The 17,611-nt window shown below is 28.8% G+C and overlaps 1 protein-coding gene across 18 annotated transcripts in view; it reads left to right on the top strand.

The window, feature by feature from the left end:
• The window catches only part of LOC103575973 (basement membrane-specific heparan sulfate proteoglycan core protein), a 105,005-nt gene that overhangs the window by 56,714 nt on the left and 30,680 nt on the right, over positions 1–17,611 (top strand). For 9 of the 18 annotated variants that reach the window (XM_014445086.2, XM_014445075.2, XM_014445084.2 and 6 more), the window contains 6 exons: positions 2,927–3,034; positions 7,297–7,413; positions 8,244–8,363; positions 9,080–9,193; positions 9,652–9,762; positions 11,216–13,312. In XM_014445086.2, the coding sequence (XP_014300572.1) occupies positions 2,927–3,034; positions 7,297–7,413; positions 8,244–8,363; positions 9,080–9,193; positions 9,652–9,762; positions 11,216–13,312 (2,667 nt within the window). Of the gene's footprint in view, positions 1–2,926; positions 3,035–7,296; positions 7,414–8,243; positions 8,364–9,079; positions 9,194–9,651; positions 9,763–11,215; positions 13,313–14,774; positions 14,892–17,179; positions 17,348–17,611 lie in introns of all 18 variants that reach the window. The other 9 variants (XM_053739082.1, XM_014445092.2, XM_014445102.2 and 6 more) reach the window with 7 other exon arrangements.

Raw genomic sequence — 17,611 nt, 5'->3', positions numbered from 1 at the left:
ATTTTCCCGGTGGTAGTCCATTAGAAGTGCACGGACGATTTAGCGGGGCAGAGAAGAGGGATTCGTTGCTCTCTGAGCGGCTTTTAGGTTCAGAAATTTGATGTTAGCTGCTTGTCATGCTAATATATGCAGTTTTATACTTACTTTTATAAGTAAATAAATATTTTTTTTTCCTTTAAATATCTATGTGACATTATTTTCTAATGCTAAAAGAAGAAATAATGGTGGTTTTGCGTTAAAAACTCCAAGACAATGTTGCCACAGACATCAGAACAATGGTATTTTTTCCTTGTTATGTACTTTATAAACTCTCATTACTTAGCAACGTTGTTTTATTATCGTTTGTGTTGTTACACTGATACAAAATTATATTAAGCGAATAGCCAAGTAATGACTAACCATTACTTGATCGTCTACGCAGATCACATCATCGTATTATTTTCCACGCTGTTATAATATTAATAACAGTCATGAGATTTCTTCAAGCGAGCAGTTTAATGCTTTGCTTTATTGAACGTTGAAAGAGTACACTTTGCAGACTTATTTCCAACGCATATTCTAGTATTATGGTATAAATATATATATCATATGGCTACGTATATAATTTAAATACATAATCCTTAACTAATTGTAAAGACGCTTCGTGCCATTAATACACTTAACTTCATTTTTTTAATTTTTTTTTTGTCCATATTAAATATTTTATTGAAGGATAGATAAAACATAATAAATAAGTTTTTTTTTACAATTCCTAGTAGGGGTATGCGATTCGTGATCGAATCGAATCGAATAGTTATATTCGATTCGAAATTCAAATCAAATGATTTAAAAAAATTGAATTATTCGTAACTTTTCAAATCACTCGATTCGAATCCGAAAATTTTGGTCAGCTTTCAAATATTTAATTTTTATTTAATATAGAGCTTAGTTTTTTAACGTAACTAGAAATAAATATTTCGTAGATTCGTGTCTGAGTTCTTTTTACTTCTGATAAAAATTCGAATCATTGCAAAAAATATTACAATTTTAAATCGTTAAAAAACATTTCGAGTTATTGGTAAATTTTCTAATTATTCGAAGCTTTAGAAATTAATCAAAGTTTCGAATAATTTTAAAATTTACGAATAATTAGAATTATTTAATTCGATTCGATACAAAAAATTCGTAAGTTCGAACTAATCGCACATCTCTACAATTCCTAGGCGCCTGTACGATTTTTGATACTTTGATTAATTAATTTCATTTAAAAAAAATTTTCAAAAAAACGAAAATTATTAAATTTTATTTTATTCTTGAATTTCATTTTTCATCAAACGCCAAAGCTCAGAGCTTTTTTGAATCATTTTTTATTATCTTTAAGAATACTTCCAGAGAGTGTTTGTAGACGTCATACGAGTTTGGTGAATAAATGTATGCATAAACACTCTGTATCTCTCAACTGTTAGATAAGATATCAAAATTTAAAACCCGTGATATTTTTAAGTCAATTCATCAAATGTATTTTTATTTTTTTGAAAAATTCAATGAGTAAAAAAAGTGCCTTAAAAATTTTTTTTAATCTTTTATTTTTAATACTTTTTATTTTTTTACAGATTAATGAATTATATTTTGTGAATTTGTCTATCATAAACTCTTAAAAAATAGTTAATTTATATAATCAATAACAATGACTTCTATGTAAGGTCAAGAGTAATTTTTACAGGCCCCGTAGTAAAAGGTTTAGTTTGAATCTCAGTTTGGTTGGTATTTACAGGCAAATAACATACCGGTGTCAAGTGCTGATATTGAATTCTCGTGTCTCGTGACAAAGCTTGACATACAGGGATGATCTCTTGTAAAGGGATAATATGATCCTATTCTCTTGCTCAATTTACTATTTTCATTTAATTTCTAAACCACACTGGTTTCGCTTTTCCATAATTTAAACTTTTGGAATTTCACAATGTCAAAGCGAAAAATAAATCTGAAAAATGATTGACCCTGTAGGCTGACCCCACAACTTTCCGCTATTTTCGAACTCAAAGAACTCGAAAATGTTACTATTGATAAACTTTTGAGGTCGTCGAGCTCAAAAAACAGTTGGACCGAAAAATAATGCATTTTGCTGAAAAAAAAGTAAATTTTGTCCTACGATAACTTTAGAACAAATCAACCATTTTGCTTTTGCTTTGCGGCAATCAATAGGGAGACTTGAAACTTAATTTTTAATAAATTTTAAAACAAATCGGTCGCGCGAATCTCGAGTTATGCAACAAATCCACAAAAAAAATTTTTTTACATTCTTATTTTCCATTTATTTGGAAACTACTCGTCCGATCAACTTCAAAATCTATCAAGACTTAAGTCTTAGTAAGCCCTTCCGATTGCCGAACGAACGAACTTCAATCTGAAATTTGTCAGAATAGCTTCTCTCTGAACATAAATTAATGAATATGCACTTATTTTATTAATTCATGTTTAGAGAGTTCCTAGGATCTATAAATGTCGAAATCTTACAAAAACTAAATTTTCAAAAATCGTACCGATACCAATAACTTCCTTTTTTTGATAATTTTCAATTTTCGTAGCGAAATATTAGAAAAAAACATACATAGTTTTTTATATCATATATTGTAGCAAATAAGTAAAAACTACTCTCTAAAAATGAATTAGTAAAATATTCACTAATTCAGACAGCAGTTTGTTTTGTTGCTAAATTAGTAGTTTTCGAATTAAGAGTAAAAATCACTTGCTTCAAAGTTTAACTAGGCTTATAACCTAAAATAAATAATTATTATTTTTTCTTTCATTCCCTGAAGAAAATTTAAGAGACAGTAGTCTCTATTTTCTATAGAATAATGAATTTCACATCATTTTCATAAAGTTATATACATTTTTTTTACTTTCGATTTGTTTCTAATGAGAATTAAATTTATTTTGATTCCAGCGTGTATTCAAAATGAATTCAGATGTAGAAATGGTCAATGTATTAACAGTCGATATCGATGCAATGGAGCCACTGAGTGCTACGACAAATCTGATGAATTAAATTGCCGTAAGTATTTTTTTAATGTTATATATCTCCATAAGTCTATGATTATTCTCGTAACAGTAGCTGTACAACTTATTCTTTTTCAAATTCATATATAAAAAAAAATAAACATATATATTCTACACCTCAAATACAAAACATTGTGAATATGCTTTATATTCACTTAAAAATTCTTTATAAAAATTTACTAGATTCTTTTTTTTTCTACAAAAGAAACCAATAAATTGAATTGTTTGTGCAGCTATTGTCGAGTCTAACAAATGACAGTTTTCAGGGCTTCTTGAGTTTTGTTGTGTCATACTATTTTCATGTACATTAGTTACTCGATAAAAATCTCATATATTTATACTATAATATATTATTCTAGCTGTTCATTGTTATAAGCATATATTTATTCTATTAATAACAAAATTATTACCTTTTGTTTTTTATTACTAAAACTACTAATATGTTACTATACAAATATATATAAAAAATTCAGATTTTGCTTAGATTGCAATTTTAAGGTGATTCATAATGTATGTAACACTTTGTCAACTTACACTGTCTAAAAATCTAGTGGGAATCCACACGGGGAAAAATACTTGGGGTACTTTATTAAAATTTTTTATCATAATTACTAAATTGATATTGCGATGCTTAAATGCTATTGAACTTTACAATGCTTACTATCGGACATTTTAATTGTTATTTATATTTGCTAAATTTTATTACGTAATTTAGTAAATTTTACTATATTCGAAAACAATTAAATAAAATATAGTGGATTGTGTAACATGGGATGAAATAAGACGATTTCAGACCCGTGTGAAGTTGTCAGCCTGTGTCGTTGGCAAGGGCAATGTTACACATGTGTACTCACAACATCCCTATTCATGAGAAATTGTCAAAACTCTAATCATATCTTTACTCAGTTATATTTTCACTCAACTTCAACTAGATTAACCGACAACTTCACTCAGCTACAACTCTACTCACAAAGAAATTCTGTTTTATCGATAGACTAAAATATGTGAGTAGAGTTGAAGCTGAGTAAAGAAGTAAATGAGTAGAATTGTAACTATTTCCCTTGAGTCGAAATTTTGTGACTAGGCTTGTAATCCTGCCTTTTACTCTGCTTTAACTATAGACAGCGACAACTTCACTCAGTTACAATTCTACTCGCGCATTTTAGCCTATCGATAAAATAGAAATTCTTTGTAAGTAGATAATTCTTTGTAGCTGAATAAAGATACAACTGAGTAGAGTTGAAGTTGAAATAAAACATATTTGAGTAGAGAAGTAAATGAGTAGACATGTAATACTGCTGTAAGCGAGGACTGACATCACTCATAGTTTGAAATCGTGTTTCATACTTTGTCACACACTATATTTTTCATGATTACCTACGTTGTAACCTCAAGTTTCAGTACCGGCAGCCAGTCAGAAACAAGGTAATTTAAGATCAATGATCAGTGGTGCGATCAAATACTAGCGTAAGCGTTAATTGCAATTTATGATTAAGCAAAAACAAATACTATGTATCATTTATACTCAAAACTTAATCACAAAGTCGGAATTGTCGCTTACGTAAACGAAATGAGTAGTCTGAAATTACTAATAAACAAATAAATTACAAGTATCAGAGCTAAAATCAAGTAAACTCAGCTTTTAGTGGACAGAAATATTGTTTGTTTCTCCCCAACGAACAAAATAAATTTTTTTCTGCCGGCTGATTGGAAATATTCGCAAATTACACATTCGCTAATCCTTGTCCGCGCTGAAATTCCATTTTTTTGACCAACTGTACAGACACTGAAACGAAGTTTTGATACTGGTATCATGAAAAAATTTCATTTATTTTCCAACGAAGTCACCAAACAATTAGCAATGAAAAAAATTATACGCCCTTTTGGAAGCTCCCTAAAGCCAAAAGGGTGACTAAGAATATGTCCTTTTGGAATAAGTAATGCGATATATTTAAAAGCTTAAATAGTATTATAAATAACGTAACTATACTATGATTTTTTTATGGAATTGCAACTGAAATGCATTGTAAGCATACTACGCGTGCTTTTTGTAGATTTTAAACATAACCGACTATGGAATGGAGAGTCACCGATTCTCCTTACTAATCTCACCTTTACTCGAGCCATTATTTATGTAATGCTTGTGGGGTCATACGTCACGGTGCTAGTAAATAAATGGGGTTAGAAGCTTTGCATGTCTCACTATTCTGAAACTAATCGTATTGCGGGTTTCAACGCATTATGATGGGACTCAATAATTATAATAATTGTAATAATAATAATGGCGTGACCATGGATAACTGATAAATCTACCATGTACGCACGATGTTACTTTGCCGGTATACCACCGTAAGGTCACTGCACGAGTATTTAGTCAGTAAAATACGTAAGGTCACTGCACTAGAATTTAATTCGTTTATTTATTCATTTTTTCTCTGACAAATCCGTCAGTATAAATATTATGGGTATTTATAAATCTTTCCATGCGAAAATAGATGATAGTTTGTTAAAATAATTAGTGATGCTTCAATTTACCAATACTGTGTTATGAAAAATATGTTGTCAAGGTACGTTGAGAGGGAAGTCTCTTGGAATGGAATTTCGAGTAGCGTTTATTAGTCGGCCTAATAACCGTCCGCATATTAATCTGACGTTAATCTCTAGGGAAACTCTCATGTATTGAAGCCCGAAAGTTTGCAGCGAATATGGCTACGATGGATAAAAATTTTAACATTTTACCTCAACGGTTATAATCGAATATACGTTGGGCATTTTCTCTTTCCACGCATTCTTTTTTATTTAAATCGTTTTTACGTGACGTTATTATAATATATGCAGATTTTATTTTATTTTCAAAAATATCGATGTGTAAAATCAATAATTTTTTTTTTAATCGTTGCTTTTATTGTGCTTGTTGTATAGTAAAGACATCCGTCCAATAATTGATGTCATTTTACATCTGACTAATTTGTAATTTCATATTTTTTATGTATACACTGTAAAAAATTTTTGGTGTCAAAATGATCCCCGAGGACTACACAGTCTGCTCGGTCTGAAATTTTTTTGGTGTAAAATATAAAGTGGTGTACTTTTAACATAGTATGAGTGTTTTCTTTCACACCAGTCGGTGTTATTAGTTCAAATATTGTTCGATAATATAATCTGTAATTAACAATTATCAAATAATATGTAGGTTACAGCAAATAGAAATTTTGTGTTAAATTAAACACAAATCGTGTGTTGCAAACGGTCTATACAAATTTTAGTGTTAATTCAACACATGAAGTTCGTGGTGATCTTTAACACAAATTTTATGCTAAAAAATTGAACACAAAATCTGTCATTTTGACAGAAAATTTTTGTAAATTTAACAGACTTTTCGTGTTAAAATTAACTGATAAATATAAGCACATGACCTAACCAACTCAAGTATACTGATCTAACCTTAGTACAACTTAAGTTAATTTAGCAACCAATTAGTTCGATTTTCGGTGATTTTTCAAAAACGGAGCTATGAATTATCCTCCCGTAAAATGAGAATAAAAAATCATTGAACCTGATCATAAAAATATTAAAGTTATCTATTATTATATTTAATTGTAAATCAATTATAATCCAAATTTCCTTGCAGACAATGCTGCTACAATGGTTTGCTTGGTTATAGTAATGAAGAAACGCGCGGGAGTGTTTAGCTAAACAACACAAATTTTGTGTTAATTTTCGAATAGCACAAGAAATTTGTTAAATTACAGATTTTCTAATCATTTAGCATCAAAAATCAGTTAAAGTAAAATAACACAAACGGTTCGTATTGAATTAACAGATTTCTGTGTTAAAAATCAACACAAAAATTTAACCAATTAATTTTTTAACACAAATACACAAAATTTCCAAGTGTAGTTAATCACTATTATTGTTGATGTAGTATATTTTATAATAGTAATAAAATATCACACCAGCGGTGTTAAAAATTTTAACACCAAATCAATCACACCACACCGTGGACTCGAAATTTTTTACAGTGTATAATTTATCGTTTTATGTTATTTCTCGATCTTCCGTGATCATTATCTCACATGAACTGAACATTATATTCTATTGAATACATCTAAGCTGTTCTTCTCTTTGTGTCTTTGTGTCATTATTTGTGTTATCGTTCTCTACATTTCTTCAACTATGTGATGTTAAAATATTCGACAGAAATTTTCATGACTTAACATGATTAAAGAAAAAGAAACAGAACAATAATGTTTACAGCGTGCAAAGAAGATCAATTTGAATGTGCTGCGCTCTATTGTATTCCAAAAGAGCGACAATGTGATGGTGTAAATGACTGCTCCAATGGTCGCGATGAACTCAACTGCGAATTTTACAGTATGAATTATTTATTTGATTAAGTATTAGTTCAATTTTATTCAATCAATTGGTAATCTTCTTTATAATCAAGAAATTACGTAGTTATATTAAGTCAAGCATAGACAATAATGGTTTCATTTTTTTGTCTTTCGATAATTCGAAATAAAAATTCATAAAATTTTAGCAGAACGAATTTTTTAGCTATTTCGATTATCGGCTCCTGAGACATTTAAATACACATGTAGAAATTTGTTGGGGTGAAACTTCATTGGATAATTGACCTGAGAAATTATTCAAAGCTGCTAAAGTACAAGATATGGTTTAAATTATTAAACAAAACTTTTAACCGAACTGCATGAAGTATAGCTGACATTAATTATTAATTACGAATAATATATCAGTCCCAATGTTAAACTTTTATTTAATATTTAAATTGAAGGGACATATTATTATATCTGTCATAAGTTATTTGAATTTAATTTTTATTATTCATCAAACGAAATTTATATTTAACTTTTTTTTTTTTTTTTTTTTTTTTTTACTCTGAAATATTATTAATTTGTATTGTATTTTCATTCAATTAAAATTTTTTTTGACTTTTTTAATTATAAAATTTTTTGCTTAAGAAAAAAAACAGCAATTTAAATTTTATGAGCTCTTTTTTAAAAACAATTTATTAAAATATATGTCCTTTTTATTAATATTTTATTTTAATAATTATATCAAATATTTTTAGTTTCAAAAATTCCCTCTACTCATTCGTTATTTATTTTAAACATCAGTAATATTTTTTAATTTAATTATTCTATGATTTTATTATTTTATTTATTTTCATTTACACCATTTAGCGCCATCATATTGCCTTTCTGGTCAGTTTAAATGTCACGACGGTCGCTGTATTAATGGATCTCTTCAATGTGATGGTCGAAGTGACTGTCCAGATCGTTCTGATGAATTAAATTGCACTGGTATTTTTTTTATTTTATTATTTTTGTTTAAATTTTTTAATTAACAAAATATTTTAAAGTTTTATTTAAACTGTGTTATAATTATTGCACACCTCAAGCGATCAACTTTATTTTTTCGACAAATTTATTCACGTTAAATCATCTCTACACTTTTTTATTACACTAAAATTAGTTAAATTGTATCCTAGTACAAAGATAATTTATTATGAAATAATTTCGACTCGGTATAAAGTCGATTCATGCCTCCATTGATTTAAAATGACCGTATGAACTTTTGGAAGTACAATAACTTTTAAAAAGTATAATAAATTGGCCTAATTTTTTTTTAGTACCTTTGTATCTTTTGCCACAAGAACCCTATGAAAAATCTCTATCTAAATCTTTTTTGTTTAATTGTAATTAATAAAAAACTTAAAACCGGTAATTCATTAAAAATTTAGCCGCCATTTTTTTTTTTTATTATTATTTTTTATTTTTTTTTCTTCCATCAACTACTGACGGCAGCACTAGTCGCAGTAGGTCTAAAAAACAAAAAAACGACATCTACAAAAAAAAGGCGGGATATTTAAAATTTTAAATAATAGAAATTAAACTGAAAGAAAAAACTAAAAATGAAAATAAACTTAATAATTATCATGAGCGATTGAGGTGTGCACTTTTGGATTTTCCACTATTTTCATATTATATATTTATAATATAAATTATTATACTTGCAGTAACGACATGTACCAGTGATCAGTTCCGTTGCGCAGATGGCAGCTGTGTGAGTATCGATAAACGATGTAATAAAATCAATGATTGCAGAAATGGCGAGGATGAACATCAGTGTGGTAAGTTATTATTTTTCAATTGTCAATTATTTCCATAAATTTAAGTAGATAAAAATTTTTTAATAGAACTCTACAAAGTTATCATCCAAATATCAATTACGCTATTAATACCTCAAATTAATTCATACGTAATATAGACATATTTTATAACCCGAGTAATTAAACTAAAAAAAGAAAACGTAGTATTAATAATAACGGGAGTAATATAAATCCAATGAATTTGTAATTGAAGAAGCGTCGGACCCTCGACTTTTTACGCTGTCCGAACTTTCGCGGTAGAGTTATCGGATCGATAAGTTGATTTTAAAAATTTAAACGTTAGTAAAATCTCGTAGAAGATTCTTCCAAGCTTGTAGAGTAGTAGGTGATGGAGCAATCGAAGGGTAAAAAGAAGGTGGTAGCTGTTGATTATTGTTATAAAATTTCGCATGAGTGGTGCTTTTTGCTATGTGGATCAGGTTGTGGAGCTACCGAGTTTCGTTGCAACGATGGCCAATGTATCGCCTACGAATTGCAGTGCAATGGCGTGAATGATTGTCGTGATGGATCAGACGAAAACGATCAATGTGGTAACTATTATTTATTTTATTTCATCGCGCTATTTATTTACTTATAAAATATATTATATTTTGCCATTTAACAATGACAATTCATTTACATTCATTATTAGTAGCATAAAATTATAATCATTAACTAATTACATATACTAAATAATTTACATAACATCTCCCTGGTAGATCCGAATTACGATAATTTACCTATTTTGCCGTACTTTACCGTAAAATACGGTATTTATACGACAAAGTTGCCACAATTTATGGAAATGTACAGTTCATTACGGTATTTTTACGGTAAGCATCGTATGTTTTATATTTTTACCGTTTTTACAGTACAAGACTTCACTTCACGGTAAAAACTCGTAGGATTATCGCAAATTTACAGTAAATTACCGATCTCTCATCGCAATTTACGGTAAAAATACCGCGCCTTTGCCTAAAATAATGTACATTTACCGTAAGTGCCGTATTTTACCATGAAATGCCGTAAATTGCGGAATTTTCGGGTAAAATACCGTACTTGTACCCAAAATACCGCATAATATCGTATTTTTCTGTCAAACACCATAAATTGCGGTATTTTACCGTAAAATACCGTATTTTCGGGTTGAATATTGTATATTACCGCAAAACACCGTAAACAACGGTATTCTACCGTAAAATGCCGTAATTCTTCCGAATACCATAAATTACGGTAATTACCGTGATTCGGATCCACTAGAAGTTTCACAATTTCATTCATCGACATATTTTATCGTAGACAAATACACATGGCGTAATTATTACAACGTAAAAAAAATAATCCCACTAATAAAAAAAAAACTATTATCGAAAAAATTGAGAAAACTTAAAAAAATCAGAAGAATTAATTATATAAAGTCAATGAAAAAAAAAAAACTTAGTGCACTTATACCACATTCGGGAAAAAATATTATCGACCCAATTTTAGAATCATTTCCGGATTTATTTTCGATGTTGGCAAGTGATGTAACGAATAACAAAGATATCAATTCACCCAAACAAGAATGGGAACTGATTAATGCTACTGATAGTAAATATCTACTATCTAATCAGCATCGACTTTTTTTATCCTCTCAGAAAAATGAATCACATTTTAATAGAGCATTTAAAATTAAATCGACAATGGAAAAAATAATAAAAGTAATTGCGGAATTAGATAAAGATCAAATTAAACTGACTTCAAATTCACCAGATAATTTTAATGAAATGAAGAAAAATAAACAATTATTTTCACAAATTATAAATCGAAGTTACTTTAATGACATTTATAATAAACGAATAATTGCTCAAGACATTATGGATAGGCTATCAAAGTATAAAAGTAATACGAGTGCTGTTTATAAATACTTCAAATCGTTATTGGAATCGCAGAATAATTCAATTGCGAATGTAATTGATCCTAATTCTACTTCACAATCGACTAACATAACGACTATTTTTTCAGTAAATAAAAATGTACCGAAAAATTTCAATGAATGGATCGATCAAACAAATGAGCTTCGAAATAATTGGTGTAAATTTAGGGAAAATTTATTTTATCGCAATAAAAAAAATCGACCTACAAAAAAAGTTGGTGAAAAAAATGAGATAGTGATAAAAATAATAAGCTATCCAAAATTTATGATTTCAATGAACCCACCGAATCGTCGACAAGTCAATAAGTATCTAAAAAAAGATGATAAATTTGACTATGAAGTTCTTAATGAATCTTTATTGAATGTAATTGACAGTAGTAACAGTCCAAGTTATTTAAAAAAAATGAATAATTATTCAATAACAGATTTAAGGGGAAACATACTTGTTAAAAATAAAACAGTCTCGACGCCACAAATGAATAAATTAACACCTGGATGGCAATTTCAGCCGATAAATTTAAATTTAAAGTCAAATATTTCTAATCCCGCTTTTTATAACGACAATGGGCCATTAGAAAATCGTAAATTTTCTCTTAATCACCGCATATTGGATGTAAATTCTTCACTAATTAATTATCCTACAAATTATTATTCAAACAAAAGAAAAAAAATTTATAATTATTTTAAAAAATGGAACGTAACGAAATCAAATCCGAAATATTTTGATAGAAACAAAACCTACAAAGTGATTAATAAAACTGAAGCAGCTTTTTCTCGACATAAAAGATCAAATGATAACAGTTTACCAGAGTTAGATATAAACGTGAATACTACTAATGGCAAAAGTATCAAAAACCGAAAGTTAAAAAAAGGACCAAATAAAATTAATAAAAAATCTAATAAGTCATCAGTAAATAAAACTGTAACTGAACATTCTGACTTATTGGATAAAAATATCAACGAGTTAACAAGATTTAATTTGGGTAATAATTCAAAGTTACCTCAAAGTTCAGAAATATTTAACGTAACAAGTGATGAAAAGACGTCAATTGATTCAAACTTATCGATATGCGACAGTGATTGTATGCATTATCGGAAAAGATTGCATACATTGAATGAACCAACGGAAAGCGTCAATTCAGAACAGATAAATTTTAAAGAATCCAATCAATCAATTTCGAATACACTAAAAATGGTGACACCGGTTGTTGAATCAGAAGAGGTAATTAAAACAGAAGCTCAAGATGACAAAAAAGTTAATAAAAAGGTACTAAAGCAAGAGAGGAAAAAAAAGGGACAAAATAAATATGCTAATGGAAATGGTAAAAAAGGTAAAAAAACTAGTACTACTTCTTCATCTACAAGTGTTACCACTTATTTAACCTCATCAACCATCAAAAGCATTACCGCGCCATCTTCAACTGAATATTTTTCAAATTTTTCTGATGACATTAAAAATACCAGCAATATTTCTTCAACACAACCTTCGATTTTTACTACTACCGTATGTTCATGGTGGCTTTTTAATTGGTTATGGGGTTGTCCTATGCCTGATTTTATCCCGGTTATTTCTGAAGAGAATACAGAAAAATTTATTGACGAACCTGAGCTCAGTAGATCAAACTCAACGGAAATAAACAATTGGCCAATTTATGGTGAAAATAAGTCATCAGATATTCCTGATGATAATGAAATTACTGATGAAAATAATTTAAATTTTTCTGTAAAATTATTAGCAATGAAAAAAAACGAATTGATAGCCGATGATAACTTGGAATTTAAAGTTGTGATTACAACACAACAACCAGCATTTGAAGATAATTGTCATGATAATCAGCATTTTTGTGATCATAATAAATGCATCAATGAAGAAAAGATTTGCAATAAAATATCTGATTGCTTAGACGGTTCTGATGAGAACAATTGTGATTATTTCAATGACTTGACAAATGATATTTCGTCAAGAACATTGAAATCTGCATCGTTTCAAAATTCAAAAGAAAAATCTGCAGATTCTTTATTAGTAACAAATAACGATCAAAGAACACTATCATGTGATAAAAATAATCAATTTCCCTGCAATGATAATACATGCATTCCCATGAATTTAATCTGCGATGGTACCAATAATTGTGATGATGGATCAGATGAAGATCCAGAGTTGTGCAACTATTACGATTACGAAGGTATCAAAATGTTGTCAATAAAAGTAATATGGGATCTTCAATATATTTTTGTCTGTATCTGCACAACTTGCTGTAAAATAATAGCTTTCTTGAAAATGTACATAAGAAAGCAACCTCGTTATTTTTCTACAACTTTCAATTTTATTCTGCGTTTCAAAATGAAACTAAAATTGGAAAAAACAAACAATGATTATTTATACTATTTTTTGTCAACTATTCTTCGCTCTTTATATTTTAATTACTTCATTACTATAAAAGTCCAGTATTACTATATATAAATGTATATATTTGTGTATAGTAAATAATACATTTCAGGTTTACTTGACCGTTGATCCAAAAACAATTGATCCGCCGACAATTGATCTGAGTGATAATTGATACAAATAATGTTTACAATATTGTTGATTTCGTACCCCTGAATAAAATATCAATCAAATGTCAAGGTATAAACATGTGCCCTCTATAGCATACTGTAAAAAACTTTAGGTGTGAAAACGGTCCCCAGGTTTTTTACAGTGCAGGTTTTGGGTGGTGTAGTTACAAGAATATATAAACACACGTGCAATAGTATTGTGCCCTGTTTCACAGGTTTTGTATATATGTAATTACAATCGTATATTATTACTACCACACATACACCGTAAAAGATTTTGAGTTCGCGGTGTGGTGTGAATGATTCGGTGTTAAAATTTTCAACACGGTGTGAAAATTACACAACGCAGTGTTCAATTTTGAATCGTACGAATTGAAACGTTCATACCACCTATGGTAAATGTAAAAATCTTTATTTAAAATCTCGATTCCCGTGTAAAATCCTCGGGGATCACACCAAAAATTTTTTGCTCTACATGCGTGCAGAAAAAATTATCTAGTGAAATGAATTAACACCAGTATTCAGTATTCTGAGGATAAACTACCATCGAATCATATTATTCAATCAATTGTCACTCAGATCAATAGTGTCTCAAATCAATTATCGATAGAACAATTGTCGCTAGGATCAATTGCCGATGGATCATCGGTCGTGTCACCATATTACACGCATCATAATTTACTTTTTCATATTACAGTCATATTCATGTCACTTCATCAATAATCGACTACTGTATATAAATTAAAAACGTAGCTTATGATAGGAAGCTTTAATAAGGAAAAATGTAATTGTTTTTAATTGTTACAACAGGGTAATTAAAAATAATTAGGTGGTGCTTTTATGTATTAATGTTATTTATTACATAGCCGCTTTAAATGTTTACATCTGTATTTAAACTTAGTACTCACTTTCATTTACCAGCGTCTCAATTTAATTGGATTATTGTATCAAGTGGAGATTGACACTTGAAAAATGATCTTGACGTAAAATTTAAATAAACGCTAATTAAAGGCATCTGATATTTAAAATAACATGTGAATTGAGACGTTAGATAAAGAGCTATACTTTTATTATAACTGGCCACTGCAGGTTTGGCGCCTTGCCCTTCTATGGACTTCACTTGTGGAGATGGCTCTTGTATTCCACAGAGTTCAGTCTGCGACGGATTCGACGATTGTCCGCGAGCAGAGGATGAGCTTAATTGCGGTATAGAAATTTTATTCGTGAATGCTTTGCTTTTTTAGTTTATTTTTTTTTATATAACAAGAAAATTATCACTATTATTAACAAACTAACTTTTTTAAACCAAACAATTATTAGTTTTTATATTCATTTCTTAGGGTAATGCGATATAAATTTATAGTCAACGGTAATTGATTTTTGTTTTTAATTTTACTTTAATTTAATTTAGTGATTAATATTCAAGCCATTAACCAAATATAACAGTAAAGTTATTATTTTGATAATGTTATATATAAAGTACATTATCTCAATCAATAATACTCGACGGTCCGTTTATTTTCAAAGATGATTGAGTTATATATCACACTTATTTTTACACATGAGTACTTAAGGTAGTTTTTTTTTTAATTTTATCCTTCATATAATGAATACGTATGTAAGCCAATTGTCGTGTTTCAATTTGTTTTAATCGATTTAAAGTTCTATCACAAATATAACAAACAAGTACTTAAAACTTGTCGATTTAACTTTTTTTAAATATCTGTTATTTTCTTGTGTTTATGGAGTAAATTTGTAGTCACGAAAGCCAGTTAAGTACACAGGAAAAAAATAACTTAAATCGAGAAGAATTTACTTGACCTTAGAATATTAAGATAAAGAAAAAAATTTTTGGTTCAAGAATATTTTTTTCTTATAATTGATATTCTTGATTTGAGAAAAAGTTTCTTTAATCGATAAATTCAAATTTTTGACCCGAGTATAATTTTGTTCAATTACCTTGATAGCTAAGTTGGCGGGAAACTGGTGTCAAACTAATAGCTGCAACTAGACGCCAAGTTGGCCGCAAAAGTTGGTACTTTCAAAGTTGATAGACACTTTCTGAGAAATTTGGTGGCAAAAGTTTGAAATCCAATAAGTTGACGGTCACTTTCTGAGAAAATTGGTGGCCAAAAGATGGCAATCATAAGATGACGGAAAGTTGCCTTCGATTTTCTCAGAAACCTGCTTTCGAATTGCAGCTTCTTCCTGGCGTCAATTTTCTCAAAATGGGCGGTAACTTGTAGCCAAAAGTTGCAAAAGCTAGAGTTGTCAACAACTTGTCAAGTTGCTCGCAAATTAATGAAAATTAATACCAACTTTTTGACGAGCAACTCGAGCTATCAGGGTAAAGAAATATTTTTTTGCTCAGAGAACCTCAAGTTCTTGTTCCAATTGTATTACTGACTGAAAACAACAATGGCAAAAATTTAAGCATCTACACTGATAGAAGAATTTATTTGAACCAAATAAGATTTATTAATAGTTAATAAATGGCTTATTTAAATAGGAAATGACACATGAAGCTTATTAAGTAGGGTTATAACAAATAACTTATAGTCCCATTTAAGTTTATTTTTTTAACAAAAATAATACGTACAGTAATTAATTTAAAAAATATTCAGCATTTTTTTTATTTATAAAACAATATTTAGTTGATTATATTTTGGATTTGTTACCCTAGACAGTATACTGAAAAGTATTGTAAACAGAAAGTGGCGCTGTAGTAAAAAATCACAGTGATGTTCATTCAAATATGAGATTTATTAACTATATTTGAGGCAAATAAATGTTTATTTCAGTCCAATAAGGCTGAAAAACTGTTTCAAATAAATGCATTTATTAATGTCAAATAAATACTTCTATCAGTGTAATACATCGTAGTAGTCAATCTACTGGATAGGCAAAACTTCTATTTGAAAGGACGTGAGTTCGATCCCGTCCAAAGTCAGTTTTTTAAGAATTAAATTACAACGTCAAAATATTTAGTAACTTTCACATGATTTTTTTAATTTAAAAAAGAAAGTACATAATAAAGTTAGAATTGGAATTTAGTCGCTAGGGCCTCAAACCAAGAGAATGAAATACTTGGAACAAGAATATCTCGCTATTACTTAAAGAATAAAATAATTTTGTTCAAATCATTATAATTTTTGATTAGAGAATAAATTTAAACTCAGTTTAAAATGCATAAATAAAAAATTTTATCGTTTTTGATGCAAGTAAACATTTTTTCGAATTAAAAAAACAAATTGTCTTGGAACAAAAATTCAATTTTTATGAAAACAAAATTCTTGATTAAAGTTAAATTTTTTCTGTGTAAAAGAATAGACATAATTATCGTTCTTAACTATTTTATTTATATACATATAATATTTTAAAAATGAATAATTTTAATTTTCAATATATAAATTTTAAACAGCCGCTTAATTGCTTATATTATAAGTTTGTGTGTCTATATTTCTTTTTTTGGCAATCATCGCTGCTTCTAACAGATCGAGGTTGCACACCTACGCAGTTCAAATGCGCCACTGGTGGTAAATGCATCGAAGACATCTATAGGTGTGATGGACATCCAGATTGTCCAGATAGAAGTGATGAGAACTGTGGAGTGGAGAATCTCTCAAACAGTACCATTACTCACATCACCTACTCACCTCCCAGTACGCTAAATTTCCTCTTTATTTCTTATTTATTTTCATTCTTGTTACCGAATGAATAACATTGTCGATTGCTTATTATAGAATTTCCTAACAAATTATTCAGACCGCTATTTTCACTTAACCAGCAAATTTTTGCATTAATATTTTTGCTTAATTTAAACTTCTTCAAGCAGCTTGATTATAAAATATGAAAATAATAAAATTCAGTCCTTATTTTTCTTGATTAATAATAAAAAATTTTATTTCAAGCGAGTAATTATTACT

This window comes from Microplitis demolitor, chromosome 5, assembly GCF_026212275.2.
Source record: "Microplitis demolitor isolate Queensland-Clemson2020A chromosome 5, iyMicDemo2.1a, whole genome shotgun sequence".
NCBI classification, from domain to species: Eukaryota; Metazoa; Arthropoda; class Insecta; order Hymenoptera; family Braconidae; genus Microplitis; species Microplitis demolitor.
This window is presented reverse-complemented; position numbering and strand designations above follow the sequence as displayed.